Source organism: Amphibalanus amphitrite, unplaced genomic scaffold, assembly GCF_019059575.1.
Source record: "Amphibalanus amphitrite isolate SeventyFive unplaced genomic scaffold, NRLGWU_Aamphi_draft 000004F_arrow, whole genome shotgun sequence".
Lineage (NCBI taxonomy): Eukaryota > Metazoa > Arthropoda > Thecostraca > Balanomorpha > Balanidae > Amphibalanus > Amphibalanus amphitrite.
Window position 1 is genome coordinate 1,220,569 of NW_024881501.1, and position 15,866 is coordinate 1,236,434.

The 15,866-nt window shown below is 50.6% G+C and overlaps 1 protein-coding gene across 1 annotated transcript in view; it reads right to left on the minus strand.

Annotated features, from left to right (window-relative positions):
- Window positions 1–423: 423 nt before the first annotated feature.
- Window positions 424–15,866, minus strand: part of LOC122375876 (junctophilin-1-like) — a 61,411-nt gene continuing 45,968 nt past the window's right edge. The window contains exons 8-9 of the mRNA XM_043355486.1: window positions 11,722–11,922; window positions 424–1,597 (exon numbers count right to left, since the gene is read on the minus strand). Coding sequence (XP_043211421.1) covers window positions 1,511–1,597; window positions 11,722–11,922 — 288 coding nt within the window. The 3' untranslated portion in view covers window positions 424–1,510. The remainder of the gene's footprint in view (window positions 1,598–11,721; window positions 11,923–15,866) is intronic.

Consider the following 15,866-nt stretch of genomic DNA (forward strand, 5'->3'; position numbering starts at 1 on the left):
GCAGAGCAGAAAGACTACCTGGGGGGGGGGGGGTGGCAACCCCCCCCCCATGTGCGGGTGAGGGTTAAAGGTCATTTGGGGCAGGGTCATGAAATTTTCTGGGTAGGTGTAAAATTGATCAATGCGAGGGTACGGATAGTTTCGTTGCGATCAGCCGCTTTTTACGCGAGTTATTCGCGAAAAAAAAAACCCTTAGGAAAGGTTGCATCAGCTCCCTTGTGCCGGTGAGTGTTAAATGTGTCATCATTCTCTATCAGGTCAGGTAGGTACCTAACTATTTTACGTTTATCTATGCTACTCCCCCCTCCCCCAACCACTAAAAAAAAGTTCCCGAGCCTATGATCAAACGCTATGTAATGAGATTCCGTCACTGAGTGAGCTGCGAGCCCCGCGATATTGCATCACCAAAGGCCGGGCGCAGAGTTGGCTGGTTTGTATTTGGGTGGGGCTGCACCTGCAGACAGACTGAGACTGCCGGACGGGCCGCGGCCGGTCGCCGAGCTGTCCGCGGAGCGTGTCGCCGCCAGACGACAGGAATATGGTGCCGTCCACACCAGCACGCGGGCGACAAAACGAGACACACGCAACTTCCAGCCGCGCCAAATTATTCCAAACAAATGTATCGTTGGTGTTATCATTGCATAACATAACGGAAGGTTGCAACGTCACCTCTCCTCCCACCCCTGTGCGGTTTGCACAACTACTACCAGTCGTCAGGCAGTTGTCTGGCCATCTATGCGGGCGGCGGGCCGTGAGCACCTGGGCACTGGCTGCTGGGCCGGCCCGGGGACACGTGTCCAGGCGCCGGCGCCCTCTCCGCCCCTGCCCTCACCCTCCCACTCCGGGGCAGGCACGGCCCCTGGAAGCGCGGGGTGGCACGCAGCTGGGCGGCGAGGTCCCCGGCCGACGCCCACCGCCGCGACCTGCACCGCCCCAGCCGCCGCACCAGTCACCAGTCGCCAGTCGCAGGGCCATCGCTCAAACAGGACAAGCAAAACTGAGGAAACCCCTTAGCCGTAACGTGAGCGTATACGAGTCAGGTCGATGTTCATGTAGGTACGGACGACTCGGAGCAAACAGTCAGGGGAGTCGCGCCGCGTCCGGCAGACAGGCGGCCAAAATTGAAGCATCGGCACACACTCGGCTGCAGGCAGCGGCGTCGTTTGATTCGGTAACAGCACTCTCGGGGAATATGGGTGGCACTGCTCCGTCCGCTGGTCACCGGCACCGGCTGGCTGCAGGTAAAAACTGCAGCTGAAGGCACGCCGCCGAGGCTCTGTCACACCTCTCTCCGTGAAAAAATAGCTCAGGCATTCGTGCGTCGCTTCCTGTTGCGACCGCAGCCTCCGGTGTGAGCGACTCAGCTGGGGTCGCGTCTCGCGCGCGCACAGCGAGCAAGGCACCGATTGGTCGCTAGGTTGCAGACACGCGCTCTGTTTCGGCCAATCACGGCCTCAGATTGCGCTTCAACGAACACTGATGACGCTCAAGTAATGTTCTAAGGCCACCGCTATGTGAGGAGCTTCAGAAAGAGAATGGCCAGTGAGATGTTGATGATAACCACTGCCAGCACGAGCCGCTGCCTGGAGAACCAATCCTGCCGGAGAGAGCACACACCCAGTCACACACACACAAACACACACACACACATTCACACACTCACTGGCTGGCCGCAGCGCTTCAACCTTGGCAAACACGACCAGTGCCAGATAAAAGGCGGCCATTAACCCGCGCCCTGATGGGGGGAGGGCATTTTGGCCCCCCCCCCCCCTGTGGTTTTTCTTAAATAGCGGCGCCGCCAAATTTTGGGTACCTTCCCGGGCATCAATTTGACACCTTCACACAAAATTTCAAGTCACAGGTCACCTTGGGTCAGGAGTTATTGAGGTCAAACTGAGGTCATGTTCGAGTAAAAATGGGCAAAAATTATGACATCTTGAAACGTTCACCAAATATACTGTTAACAAGCAATTTTTAAAGTTCTTTATGTGGTTGTGTAGAGAAAGACGGCGCTACAAAACTGCTATATCGGATGTTCAAAATTTTGGGATTTTTACCCTCAAAAATGGAAAAAAAATGATTTTTTAAGAAAAAAAACTCAAAAATTTCCAAAAAAAATCGAATTTCGAAAAACCGGAATATATGTGATAGTCCCTGCAGCCTTCCATATATATATATACCAAATTTTAGATAGATACCTCCTTTTTGGCCAAGTTATAGCGAAAAAAACGGTTCAAAATTGATGACGTCAAATTTTTGAACTCAATTTTTAGCAATTCTAGACCACGTAGCGCAAAACAAAGACCATCATTGAACTCCCCGTGACGAGCTGCATCGAATCGATACCCATTTTATGCAAAAATATCAACTTTGAAATTTGACCTAATTTGACCTGACCTTGACCTGACCTTGACCTGACCTTGACCTGTCCTTCACCAAAACATAATCTCAACTGACCCCAAGGGCTGCCTGTCCCACATAATCGCATTTGGCAGATAAAATGGACCATAATACATTAGTGATGTCAATTACGGAAAATCAGAATACCGATACCAAACCAAATACCAACCAAAACCATGGGAAAATACCGAAACCAAACCAACTTGGGAAACTGAGGGAAATACCAACTTTTTACCGATTTCTTAGCCTCTTATACATTAGTGAGGGTTTATGATACCAACAAAATACCAAACACATTACGATTGAAATACCAAATACCAAGTTGGTATCGGTTTGGTATCGGTATACCAAAAAGTTGGTATCCGATTGACATCTCTATAATACATGCATCACATGATATTTTTAATTTGTGACCCTCAGTGACCTGACCTGGTATCAGTGACTTCAAATAGCAAAATATGTGTTTGACAAACATTTCCCCATCGATTATTTTCAATGAAATGCATTTAACTCGATTTTACAACGCATTTCTTGGAATGCCTGTAAACGGTGAAAATACGACCTTTGACCTGACCTGTGACGTCATCGGTTAGACCGAGGTCAATGAAATTGGGTCACAAGGTAGTTCCCCGTTGGGGCTATCCAACGCCGTTTGCCGCTTGTCGCTACATAGCGACAACCGCGCAACATATGTTGCGCGGTTCTCGAGATCTTAGGGGGGGGGGGGGGCAAAACGCCCCCCCATCAGACCGCGTTGCTCGGCAGACCCCATCAGGTCGCGGGTTAACACTGCAGGGGCTACCCCTAAAAAAAACAAAATTATCCAAATTAAAAAACAAATTTTCCCGCTAACATTTTGTTATTGTTAATTACAATTTACAGGGACTCCCAATAAAAGCAATAGGTAGGGTAGGGTGCGGTAATTTGAACAGGTGGGGCAATTTAAACATAGTATGAATAACACAAAATTACCGGAAATCCAAAAGTCGCGCACCAATAACACCAAGAGGAAAATTATCGTAACTAAAAGGGCTATCATATGAACGGGGTTTAACCCTCGCCCTGGCAGGGCATTTTTCATAACACGGCCTGGCAGGGGGGGGGGGGGGTCGATGCGATCCCCCCCTCGCGATTGGCTCCTATGGCACCTAGAAACACCAAATTTGGTAGGTAGGTGGGCCCCCTGGAGTTCTCGCCCCTGTGCAAATTTGGTTGCTCTAGGTCAATATCTAGGGGAGTTTTGGGGGGTATAAATGTAAAAATTTCGCTAAAAACAGGTCAAAAGTTTTTCGTTTATAACTTTTGATCTAATTGAGATAGAGCTAAAAGAAAAGCACCAGTGAACTCAGCACATCAAGGCGCGTCGAATGATATACTCTTTAGCTTGCTTAAGTGTACTTAAAGTTTTTCTTAAATTTTAAGTAAACTTAAATTAATAACTTAAGTTCAAGTTAACCAAATTGCATCATATTGCATATCATTCGATTCGGCTGATCACCAGGAACACAATGATACCATTTTTTTAAGCTCTAGCGTCATTATGTGCCAAGTTATTGGCAAAAACGTCATTTGACCTCAGTTGACCTCATTTGACCTGACCCATGGATAAGTACACCAAACAAAGAAGCACCAAGTGACCTGCTGTTAAGTACTGTGGTTTCAAAGCACAAAAGTGATAGAACGAAGCGGATATCTCCAGTATTTTCCAAATTTAGTATTTTCCCATAGGCTTAACATTACGACGTAATGACCTCTAACTGACCTCAGGTCAGTGACCTAAAAAAAAACGAATTATATGTTATACAACTCGGTGACCTTAGCACATCCTGAAAGTTTGAAGGAAATCAGTCCAAAACTGTGAGTTGGACAGGTGCAAAAAGAAAATTGAAATTTGACCATGACCTTGTACCGGTTTTTCTGACCTGGTGACCTGACCCAAGGTCACTCAGACCTGAAATTTTTAGGTCATATGTAAAAAGGTTGCCCCATAAGCTGTGCCAAATTTGGCGGCGCTGCGCGCCGCCGTTTTTACGCTATCTTCGAAAAACCTTAGGGGGGTCGCATCGACTCCCCCCCTGCCAGGGCGAGGGTTAAAGTTTCAGGGAATAAATATGTTGACGCACACTGTAAAAATTAATCTCGCAAGTAAAAACGCCCAAAAACACGTCATTGCAGCTACATTGCAGCGCAAAATCTTACATTGTTATCGCCTAATGCGCAACGGCTTTTGTTGTACAATGAACTAATAATTAACCCGCGCCCCGTTGGGCTCTGCCGAGCAACGCGCCCCGTTGGGGGGGGGGGCCATTTTGGCCCCCCCTAAGATCTCGAGAACCACGCAACCTAGCGACAAGCGGCAAACGGTGTTGGATAGCCCTATCAGGGAACTACCTTGTGACCAAATTTTATTGACCTAGGTCAAACCGATGACGTCACAGGTCAGGTCAAAGGTCCAATTTTCACCGTTTAAAATCATTGAAAAAAATTGAAAAATCGAGTAAAATGCATTTCATTGAAAATCATCGATGAGGAAATGTTCTTCAAACACATATTTTGCTATTTGAGGTCACTGATACCAGGTCAGGTCACAGAGGTCAGGTCACTGGGGGGTCACAATATGAAAGTGTCGTGTGATACCTGTTTTATGGTCCATTTTACATGACAAATGCGATTATGTGGGTCAGGCAGCCTTTGGGGCCAGCTTAGGTCACGTTTTGGTCAAGTTCAGGTCAAGGTCAGGTCAAGGTCAGGTCAAATTAGGTCAAATTTCAAAGTTGATATTTTTGCATAAAATGGGTATCGAATCGATTCAGCTTGTCACGGGGAGTTCAATGGTGGTCTTTGTTTTGCCGTACGTGGTCTAGAATCGCTAAAAATTGAGTTCAAAAATTTGACGTCATCATTTTTTAACAGTTTTTTCGCTATAACTTGGCCAAAAAACGAGATATCGATCTGAAATTTGGTATGTATATAGAAGAGCGCAGGGAATATCACATATATTCCGTTTTTTTCGAAATTCGGAAATTTTTTGGATTTTTTCAAAGTTTATCTAAAAAAACTCATTTTTTTGATTTTTGGGGTCAAAAACCCAAAATTTTGAAAATCCGAGATAGCAGTTTTGTAGCGCCGCTTTTTGTCTACTAGACCATATAAAGAACTTTGAAATTGCTTGATAACTGTAGATTTGGTGAGCGTTTAAAGATTGCATGTTTTTTGCTCATTTTTGCTCGAACATGACCTCAGTTTGACCTCAATAACTCCTGACCTAAGGTGACCTAAGACTTGAAATTTTGTGTGAAGGTGTCAAATTGATGCCCGGGAAGGTACTGAAAATTTGGCGGCGCTGCGCGCCGCCGTTTTCGTGCTATTCAGGAAAAACCACAGGGGGGGGGCAAAATGCCCCCCAACGGGGCGAGGGTTTTAACCCGCGCCCCGCTGGGCTATTCAGCCATACGCGCCCTGCTGGGGGGCGTAGCAGATTCTGCCCCCCCCGTCTAACTTCCGAACCGATGGTCTTAGAAAGACGGGGAAAACGGCAATCGAAAGCTCTCAACAAGGCGGATCTTAAGAGCCGAAGTTTTTTGCTTAGGTAGGTCAGAGGTCAGGTCAAGGTCAGGTCAAGGGTACAAAATGCAAGTTTCTACAGTATCGGCCTTGCACCGTAGTTGCCGAAGCATGGACTGAGACTGATTGCCCAAAACGTGTTCTTAGGCTACCAAGACAATATTCGTTGCATACAATATCATTCAAAGGTCAAGGTTAAGGTCAGGTTAGGTCAGGTCAGGTCACCAAAAACAAAATATAGAAAAGGGCATGTGTGACACATGTTTTATTTGTCATTTTATTCATAGAAATCAATAAGCACACTCAATAAGTAATATGGACCACCTCTGAATGAATTTCAGGTCGAGGTCAGGCCAAGGTCAGGTCAAGTGGAGTCAACTTTTGAAGTTGGTTGTTAGGCCTAAAAAGGTGTCTTAACTGATGCATTTTTTCATGGCAAATCGAATGGTGCTATTTTTGTTTCCGTACGAGGTCTAGAACTAAAAAAAATCATTTTTCAAAATTGATGTGTGTCGTGACGTCATAAATTTTGAATAACTCCCACCTTTTTCAATCGATTCTTCTAAAAATTGGTATGTAGGTGCACATTAGGGGTACCCATTTTTCCCGATTTTGGAAATTTGTGGGTGGGGGTAGTTTTTCCCATTATTTCGCGACTTGTGATTCCAATGATGCCAAAAATATTAAAATCAAAGGTGGTTTAGGGGTCGCGAATTGAGATTGAAATTTGCGTATTTACCTAGAAATATGCCTATTTGACGCTGATAATAAATCGCACTAAAGGCAAAGTTTTTGTTTTGAAAGTCGGGTAGAGGGGTCATTGAGCGCTCATTTCCTCATTCAGATCGATGTGCTCCATCACGTGGTTCCGGTTAAATGCTTTACTAGCGATCATTACGATGTCGATATTGTAACATTTGGTGAAAAGCGCCGGGAATCCCGGCGACCAACAACAGGAGCAAAACATCCTGGCCCGGGATGTTTTGCCCCTGTTCTTGGTATCATTCTGGTCAGCGTGTAATCATTTTTGAAATCTTCTCCTCTTGAAGGTCATGAGTTGTAATGGTGACCTTTGATGACCTGTGAGGTCAAATTAAAATGTGACCTTTCAGTTGCCACGTCTCTGTTCATGACAGGCTCTTTGTGTCCATACAATTGTACAATTAAAATTTGTGCAAATGAGCTCAGGATACATCTCACAGATCATGGCTTCGAATGGATTTCAAATCATGTAATTAAAAAACGATCGAACCATTTTTACCGTATGCTTCCACAAGAAACTCCGTCCTGATCGCTCACGGCTACCATGTAATACACCTATGAGACAGGGTAGGATAAATCTGGGTGTTCTACCCAAAAACATCAACTTCTAATCCGAAAACAAACTCGAAAGCGTCGATTCTTTCCATGCCCACCAATCATGTACTATTCCATTTCTTCAGTGGGGACAGATACACACCGTTCTTGTGTAAGAGTTTCCGATACAACTGCAGATCATTTACGAGTTCATATTCGACCACAGGTGACTAGCCATGCGCTGATCCTGCATGGGCCGTATGGTGGTACCAGGACGCATCATATGAGGGAGTGTGCGTGCAGAGACTGAAGACGAGGAGAACCAGGTCCGCTGCACCTAAGGTCAATGGCCCACCCACTGTGTCTGCCCCCAGGCAATGCCAGGAGTCAGTAAACGGTTCTACCTCGGAGTTGGCTGAGCCGTCTAGACATTGGCACCTTCCTAATTTCCAGCTTTAGGCAATGACATCTTCATCTTCATCTTCATCTTCGTTTTGCTTCTGTATATCTATACCGAGATAAAAACAGCACTAAGCTATGCCGGTATGCATGAATGATGACCTTTGCCAATTTGCTAGCCGACCTCCCCGAGTCACGGAGTTGCAGAGACGGTTGACGGATGAGGGAGACGGATAGCACTCGTCGACTTCAGTTCAACATCAGCTGAGGGTTTGGACTCTGAGCCTGTAGAGTGCAGTGTGCAGTGTAAGGTCCGTTATCTTGAAAGGATACTGCTGGCAGCGGCCGTCACCAGGCACTGGTTCCATGTCATGCTATCTGCACCCGTCTCAAGTCATCAGCTGGTATAGAAGTGACACATGCCCAGAATTGGAGTCACGAGCAGTCGTGCACGCGCTCGGCCAGGCCAGTGCTGTCCGTCATAAGCAAAATTGCAAACATATTTCTTTCATAATGGGGCGAGGATGGAGTTTCGGTGTTACTGTCCTGTGATGTTCTTGGCCAGCTTCCTTTCCATATGCTCAAACGCACATGCTGTGTGCGGGTTTGGGTGTTTGTGGGGGAGGGGCAAAGCTAAACTCACTCATACAGCAGCCACCCGACGGTGGTGTAAAGCTTGCGCTTCTCCCTCATCCGTCTCTGCAACTCCGGGGCTCGGGGAGGTCGGCTAGCAAATTGGCAAAGGTCATCATTCATGCATACCGGCATAGCTTAGTGCTGTTTTTATATCGGTATAGATATACAGAAGCAATTGATAACTTCTTTATCTACTTCATGCCATATTTCCGTTAAAATACGGCATGCGAGTTATATGGTTATACCGTAACGGTTTTTAATGCCCCTTCCACCCAAATTGTATCGATAGGTCAATGTTCATGTCCTGGGGATTGCTCATTTCCTTTGCTGAATGAGATGACTCATTGAAAATTAGGTGGTTCCAATGAGAAAGCCTCGATCGCTGATTTTAGCCCCCTGACTACATAGCAATTCGTTGCGGTCTTGTGTAGGTGCTAATGACGGTCTAAGCCAAAGTGAGTGTAAATGAGCATATGCTGTTCATTGACCAAAATGATATTTTTGGTGCTCTCTTTTACCGCTGCACGTCGAATATACCTACAGGCTACAACTAAAGCAATGTTGCACGGTGTCTAACAGCCATTAATACCACTGGAACACGTTGGCTTTGCATATTTATAGTCGTTCAAATGAAGTCATTTTTCCACTAAAATTAAAACTCCAATGCAAGCTTGCGATCCATAAAAGTGATCTAATATCGTTACTTCTGTCACTGCTATAGATCCAGAACAGAGCAAATAATGATAGAATCGACCCCGACCTGTTGGCATGGTAACCTTGTCCCAACATAAAATAATGGTAATTTGGTCGATTTTCTGCTAAAATTGACATGTTCATTTTGAATTCGTGACCCCCAAAAATCGTTTGCCTTCGTTATTTTTGGCACAGATGGAATCAGAATAGACCAAATAATGGGAAAATTGACCCCAACTTGTTGGCATGGTAACCTTGTTCCAAAATTAAATAGTATTAATTTGGCCGATTTTTCGCTAAAATTGGCATTTTCAATTTGAATTCGCGACCCCTAGAAATGGTTTGATTTCGGTATTTTTGGCACAGATGGAATCAGAATAGACCAAATAATGGGAAAATCCACCCCACCTAAAATTTGAAAAATTGACCCAAAAATGGGTACCCCTAGTGCACATAGACCACTTTTCTGACATATATTCCGGTTTTTACGATACACTCAAAATTTTGGATTTTATAAATATTTTGTTTTAAAGTCCTTTGTTTCCCAGGAAATTACATATGTATAGCTCCTTTCGGATTATTCTCTGGGATGTAAATATGTTACTCGAAAGTCCATATATTTCGGGTGATATTGCTCACCCTTGTTCACTGCACAAATAACAAACAATTACCTGCACATATGAAAAAGCACACCATTCGAGTAACATATTTACATCCAAGAAAATATTTTTCCCAAAAAAGTCGTCTTTTTTTAAGAAAAAAAAATATTTTGGGCCAAAATCCAAAATTTCAAAAATCCGAGATAGCCATTTGATAGACAAAGAAGAATCACGTATAACCTTTTGTAACGTCTTGATTCCTTTGAAAATGAATATGTTAGCGGCGTTTGAAATTTTGCCGTTTTTGGGCGAAAATGGCGAACATGACGTCACTAAAACGCCATTTCCTCAACAACAAAAAATCTGACGGATTTCGTTCCAATTTTCATTTAATTAAATTGGAGGCACCCAGGCACCCACCACCCGCCGAGGGGGGGTTCGTACCCGCCCCCCCCCCCCTCGGCCGGCGCGTATGTAGAAAACCAATAGGTCCGGCGAGGGTTAAATTGCTGATAATGTAATTTACCAGCCAAAAAGTGTTCATTACCTACCTATATTAAGAGCTTAACTAGACTTCCTATTATCCAGTCAATGCTATTTACGATTCCTTTATAAAAATGCTGAAGTGTAGCAGGCCATCCTCCAATCATGTTCGGTCTGCTACCTTTGTTCAGTTAAATTCCGAATTGGACATTAGACAAAATCGAAACTCCGAATGTCCAGGTTCCGATTAGCACCACTTTAACCCGCGCACCGACGGGGGTCTGCGCCAACTTCGCACCGACGCGACGGGGGGGGGGCGGATGACCGCCCCCCCCCCTGAGATCTCGAGAACGAAGCAAGATAGCGACAAGCGGTAAACGGCATCGGATACGCACGGCCACGATCTACAATTTTTACTAAGGTCATTTTCAGGTCAGGTCAAATATGACGTCACAGGGGTCGAAAAAGTCAAAATGGCGGCGCTAGATATGGAGAGTTTTTCTCGAATAACTTTCGAATTAGTCAAGATAGGAACAAACTAAGGGCATCATCGTGATCCTCTCGTCAATCCGCATCGAATGATATATATGTTGACCTCGAAAGGTCAAGGTCAAAGGTTGACCTCAGGTCACGTGACCTCGAGGTCATCATGTATATCATTCGATGCGTCTTGACGAGCTGAACACAATGAGACCATCCACGCGTCTGTATCTTGTTTCTGTACGGAGTTATTGGCCAAAAACCTTTGGTGACCTTTGATGACGTCACATGACCTCACAGCTGCCCAACAGCAAAACAGACCTCAAGGTAGTGAAGGTTGATCGTATATGAAGTCATGTATGCTATATGGGGCCATTCCGACCCGTTTTAGTGGTAAAAACAGGGAGTTGATTTTTCCCCCATTGACTTATAATGGGGAGGTCGCGAAATTGACCTGACCTTAGGTCACCTATATCAAAATTCCGATAGATACAAATTGTAGCTACTAATGACCTAATAATATCCTGCGACTTTCAAAGGCCTCCGACATCTACTGTAGCTCTGGCACGGTGACAAAGTTGCAAAAAAGTGACTTGAGGTTGGGTCATTCAAAGTGACCTGGTGACCTGACCTTAAAAGGTAGGAGGTTCAAACTTGCACACCATGTGTAAAATTGATGAGGTTAGTCATACGAAATTTCGCGGCGCTACGCGCCGCGGTGTAGCGCCGCGGTTTTCCCGCTATTCGCGAAAAACCTCAGGGGGGGGGGCGGGGGGCGGATATCCGCCCCCCCCGTCGGTGCGAGGGTTAACAGATGAAGTAAGATTGGGGGAGTTTTTATCGAAAGGAAATGGTAAACGATCTATTACTCGAAGAGATGCGACTTCTGTCAACTGACCGGTGTGTAGCATGCATGTATTGATACTCTGCAACTGTTATATATGTTGCTGTGTTCGTTTTTCAAATGAAGGTAAGCTTAGCATTGTTCTGCCTATTTGTTTATGGATCAAACACATCGGAGCTGTTTAGATTGTCGTTTGTATGGCCCGTAAAGGCAGAATGTTCAAATTACCCCACGGTGAGAAAATTTCAGCACATCGTGATAGCCGTCGCGAAAACGGCTAGTATACGTTTTTGCCTCTGAATCGGCGCGCCGCGCGGCCCGTCTAACCTTGACTTTGGGATTGAAGACATAGAGCAGCGGGTTGGCGCGATACATGGCCGCCTCCTCTGCCTGGCGGCGGCCGAACTCGCGCTGACTGGCGGCCAAGTAGTTGGCCTCCTCGCGCGGCATCACGCGCGCCTTCACCGGCAGCGTGGCCGCGTCCGGCATCGACTTCTTGCGCTGCAGCGTGGCGGCGGTGAGTGAGGGCTGCCGGAGGGAGGGACCGGTGTCAGCTGAGGGAGGGAACGGTGTCAGCTGAGGGAGGGAACGGTGTCAGCTCAGGGAGGGAACGGTGTCAGCTGAGGGAGGGAACGGTGTCAGCTGAGGGAGGGAACGGTGTCAGCTGAGGGAGGGAACGGTGTCAGCTGAGGGAAGGAACGGTGTCAGCTGAGGGAAGGAACGGTGTCAGCTGAGGGAGGGAACGGTGTCAGATGAGGGAGGGAACGGTGTCAGCTGAGGGAGGGAACGGTGTCAGCTGAGGGAGGGAACGGTGTCAGTGGAAGGAGGGAACGGTGTCAGTGGAGGGAGGGAACGGTGTCAGCTGAGGGAGGGAACGGTGTCAGCTGAGGGAGGGAACGGTGTCAGCTGAGGGAGGGAACGGTGTCAGCTGAGGGAGGGGACGGTGTCAGCTGAGCGAGGGAACGGTGTCAGCTGAGGGAGGGAGCGGTGTCAGCTGACTGCTGAGGGAGGGAACGGTGTCAGCTGAGGGAGGGAACGGTGTCAGCTGAGGGAGGGAACGGTGTCAGCTGAGGGACGGAGCGACCGGGGAGGGAGGGAACGGTGTCAGCTGAGGGACGGAGCGACCGGGGAGGGAGGGAACGGTGTCAGCTGAGGGAGGGAACGGTGTCAGCTGAGGGAGGGAACGGTGTCAGCTCAGGGAGGGAACGGTGTCAGCTGAGGGAGGGAACGGTGTCAGCTGAGGGAGGGAACGGTGTCAGCTCAGGGAGGGAACGGTGTCAGCTGAGGGAGGGAACGGTGTCAGCTGAGGGAGGGAACAGTGTCAGCTGAGGGAGGGAACGGTGTCAGCTGAGGGAGGGAACGGTGTCAGTGGAGGGAGGGAACGGTGTCAGTGGAGGGAGGGAACGGTGTCAGCTGAGGGAGGGAACGGTGTCAGCTGAGGGAGGGAACGGTGTCAGCTGAGGGAGGGAACAGTGTCAGCTGAGGGAGGGAACGGTGTCAGCTGAGGGACGGAGCGACCGGGGAGGGAGGGAACGGTGTCAGCTGAGGGAGGGAACGGTGTCAGCTGAGGGAGGGAACGGTGTCAGCTCAGGGAGGGAACGGTGTCAGCTGAGGGAGGGAACGGTGTCAGCTGAGGGAGGGAACAGTGTCAGCTGAGGGAGGGAACGGTGTCAGCTGAGGGAGGGAACGGTGTCAGCTGAGGGACGGAGCGACCGGGGAGGGAGGGAACGGTGTCAGCTGAGGGAGGGAACGGTGTCAGCTGAGGGAGGGAACGGTGTCAGCTGAGGGAGGGAACGGTGTCAGCTGAGGGACGGAGCGACCGGGGAGGGAGGGAACGGTGTCAGCTGAGGGACGGAGCGACCGGGGAGGGAGGGAACGGTGTCAGCTGAGGGAGGGAACGGTGTCAGCTGAGGGAGGGAACGGTGTCAGTGGAGGGAGGGAACGGTGTCAGCTGAGGAAGGGAGCGGTGTCAGCTGAGGGAGGGAACGGTGGAACGGATTCAGCTGAGGGAGGGAACGGTGTCAGCTGAGGTAGGGAGCGGTGTCAGCTGAGGGAGGGAACGGTGTCAGCTGAGGGAGGGAGCGGTGTCAGCTGAGGGAGGGAGCGGTGTCAGCTGAGGGAGGGAACGGTGTCAGCTGAGGGAGGGAACGGTGTCAGCTGAGGGAGGGGACGGTGTCAGCTGAGCGAGGGAACGGTGTCAGCTGAGCGAGGGAACGGTGTCAGCTGAGGGAGGGAACGGTGTCAGCTGAGGGAGGGAACAGTGTCAGCTGAGGGAGGGAACGGTGTCAGCTGAGGGAGGGAACGGTGTCAGCTGAGGGACGGAGCGACCGGGGAGGGAGGGAACGGTGTCAGCTGAGGGACGGAGGGAACGGTGTCAGCTGAGGGACGGAGCGACCGGGGAGGGAGGGAACGGTGTCAGCTGAGGGAGGGAACGGTGTCAGCTGAGGGAGGGAACGGTGTCAGCTCAGGGAGGGAACGGTGTCAGCTCAGGGAGGGAACGGTGTCAGCTGAGGGAGGGAACAGTGTCAGCTGAGGGAGGGAACGGTGTCAGCTGAGGGAGGGAACGGTGTCAGTGGAGGGAGGGAACGGTGTCAGCTGAGGGAGGGAACGGTGTCAGTGGAGGGAGGGAACGGTGTCAGTGGAGGGAGGGAACGGTGTCAGCTGAGGGAGGGAACGGTGTCAGCTGAGGGAGGGAACGGTGTCAGCTGAGGGAGGGAACGGTGTCAGCTGAGGGAGGGAACGGTGTCAGCTGAGGGAGGGAACAGTGTCAGCTGAGGGAGGGAACGGTGTCAGCTGAGGGAGGGAACGGTGTCAGCTGAGGGAGGGAACGGTGTCAGCTGAGGGAGGGAACGGTGTCAGCTGAGGGACGGAGCGACCGGTGTCAGCTGAGGGAGGGAACGGTGTCAGCTGAGGGAGGGAACGGTGTCAGTGGAGGGACGGGAACGGTGTCAGCTGAGGGAGGGAACGGTGTCAGCTGAGGGAGGGAACGGTGTCAGCTGTGGGAGGGAGCAGTGTCAGCTGAGGGAGGGAACGGTGTCAGCTGAGGGAAGGAACGGTGTCAGCTGAGGGAGGGAACGGTGTCAGCTGAGGGACGGGAAACGGTGTCAGTGGAGGGAGGGAACGGTGTCAGCTGAGGGAGGGAACGGTGTCAGCTGAGGGAGGGAACGGTGTCAGCTGAGGGACGGGGAACGGTGCCAGCTGGGAGAGGACGGACCAGTGTTAGCTGAGGGAAGCTGCACACATTTGCTGCCGATCAGTGATAGGTAGCTGTGAGCGGTAGGGGACCGTGAATAGCTGTGGAGTACACGACTGAATATCAGATACATAGAGATCATTGACAAAGATGCAAAGAAACGGTGAATAAACCAAAAACAAGCAGTGAAGCCGGTTGTAATCCTGTGCCCATTCACCGCTGCGCCTCCCCTGCCCCACAGCCATTCAAGTGTTGGCGAGTACCGCCGCCTGTGGCGCCGCCGCTCCCGGGTCGGGTCGGGTCGGTGGCGCCGCCGCTCCCGGGTCGGGTCGGTGTCGCCGCCGCTCGCGGGTCGGGTCGGGTCGGGTCGGGTCGGGTCGGGTCGGGTCGGTGTCGCCGCCGCTCCCGGGTCGAGTCGGTGGCGCCGTCGCTCCCGGGTCGGGTCGGGTCGGTGGCGCCGCCGCTCCCGGGTCGGGTCGGGTCGGGTCGGGTCGGTGGCGCGCCGCTCCCGGGTCGGGTCGGGTAGGGTCGGTGTCGCCACCGCTCGCGGCACCTCTCGGGGCTGATTTCCCAGCGGGCCCGTTGGGCCGGGTCCCACGGGAGGCGACCGTCGCGCCGCCGGTCCGTGGCACAGCAGCTACCGCCCGGAGCACCACCGACGTCTTCCAACTCACCCAGTGGGACAGCGCCTCAGCCGGTCTCCAGGCCCCATGCCGCCTCACCAGAAGTGACCGAAGTAGAGCAGCCAATAACCAGACACCGCCTCAGCCCAGAAGTGCTAGGGATAATCAGATAGGGCCTCAGACGACCAATGTTAGGGATAACCAGACACCCCCTAAATGGCCAGTGCTGGGGACAATCAGGCGCCGCCTCAGCCGACCAGCGTAGGGGAGCGACCCCGACGTGATCCTACCTGGCTGGAAGTCCCGGCCGTGACCCAGCTCAGCCACACACTCCATACTCGTACGGGCGGCAAAAGCGCCCAGCTGGCGAGCCCGGCTCTGAATGTGTCTGATTTCTATCCGCACTCGGAGAACATACCTACCTGCTCAGACAGTCACCGCTCACTAGAAGCCGTAAAGGCGGACTGCGGACCCTGTCCTGCCCAGACCCAGTGAGCGTGCGAGCCGCCACACCTCCAGCGGCCGACCCGAGGACGACCTGGTGGCATTCTCGCTGACCAGGACTGGGCCCCCAGTCGAGCGCCCTACATACCTGCAGCACCCCGGGGCTGAGCCCTGGCCGCCCTCCCACCCGGCCTGCCCGCTCTGCTGCCTTC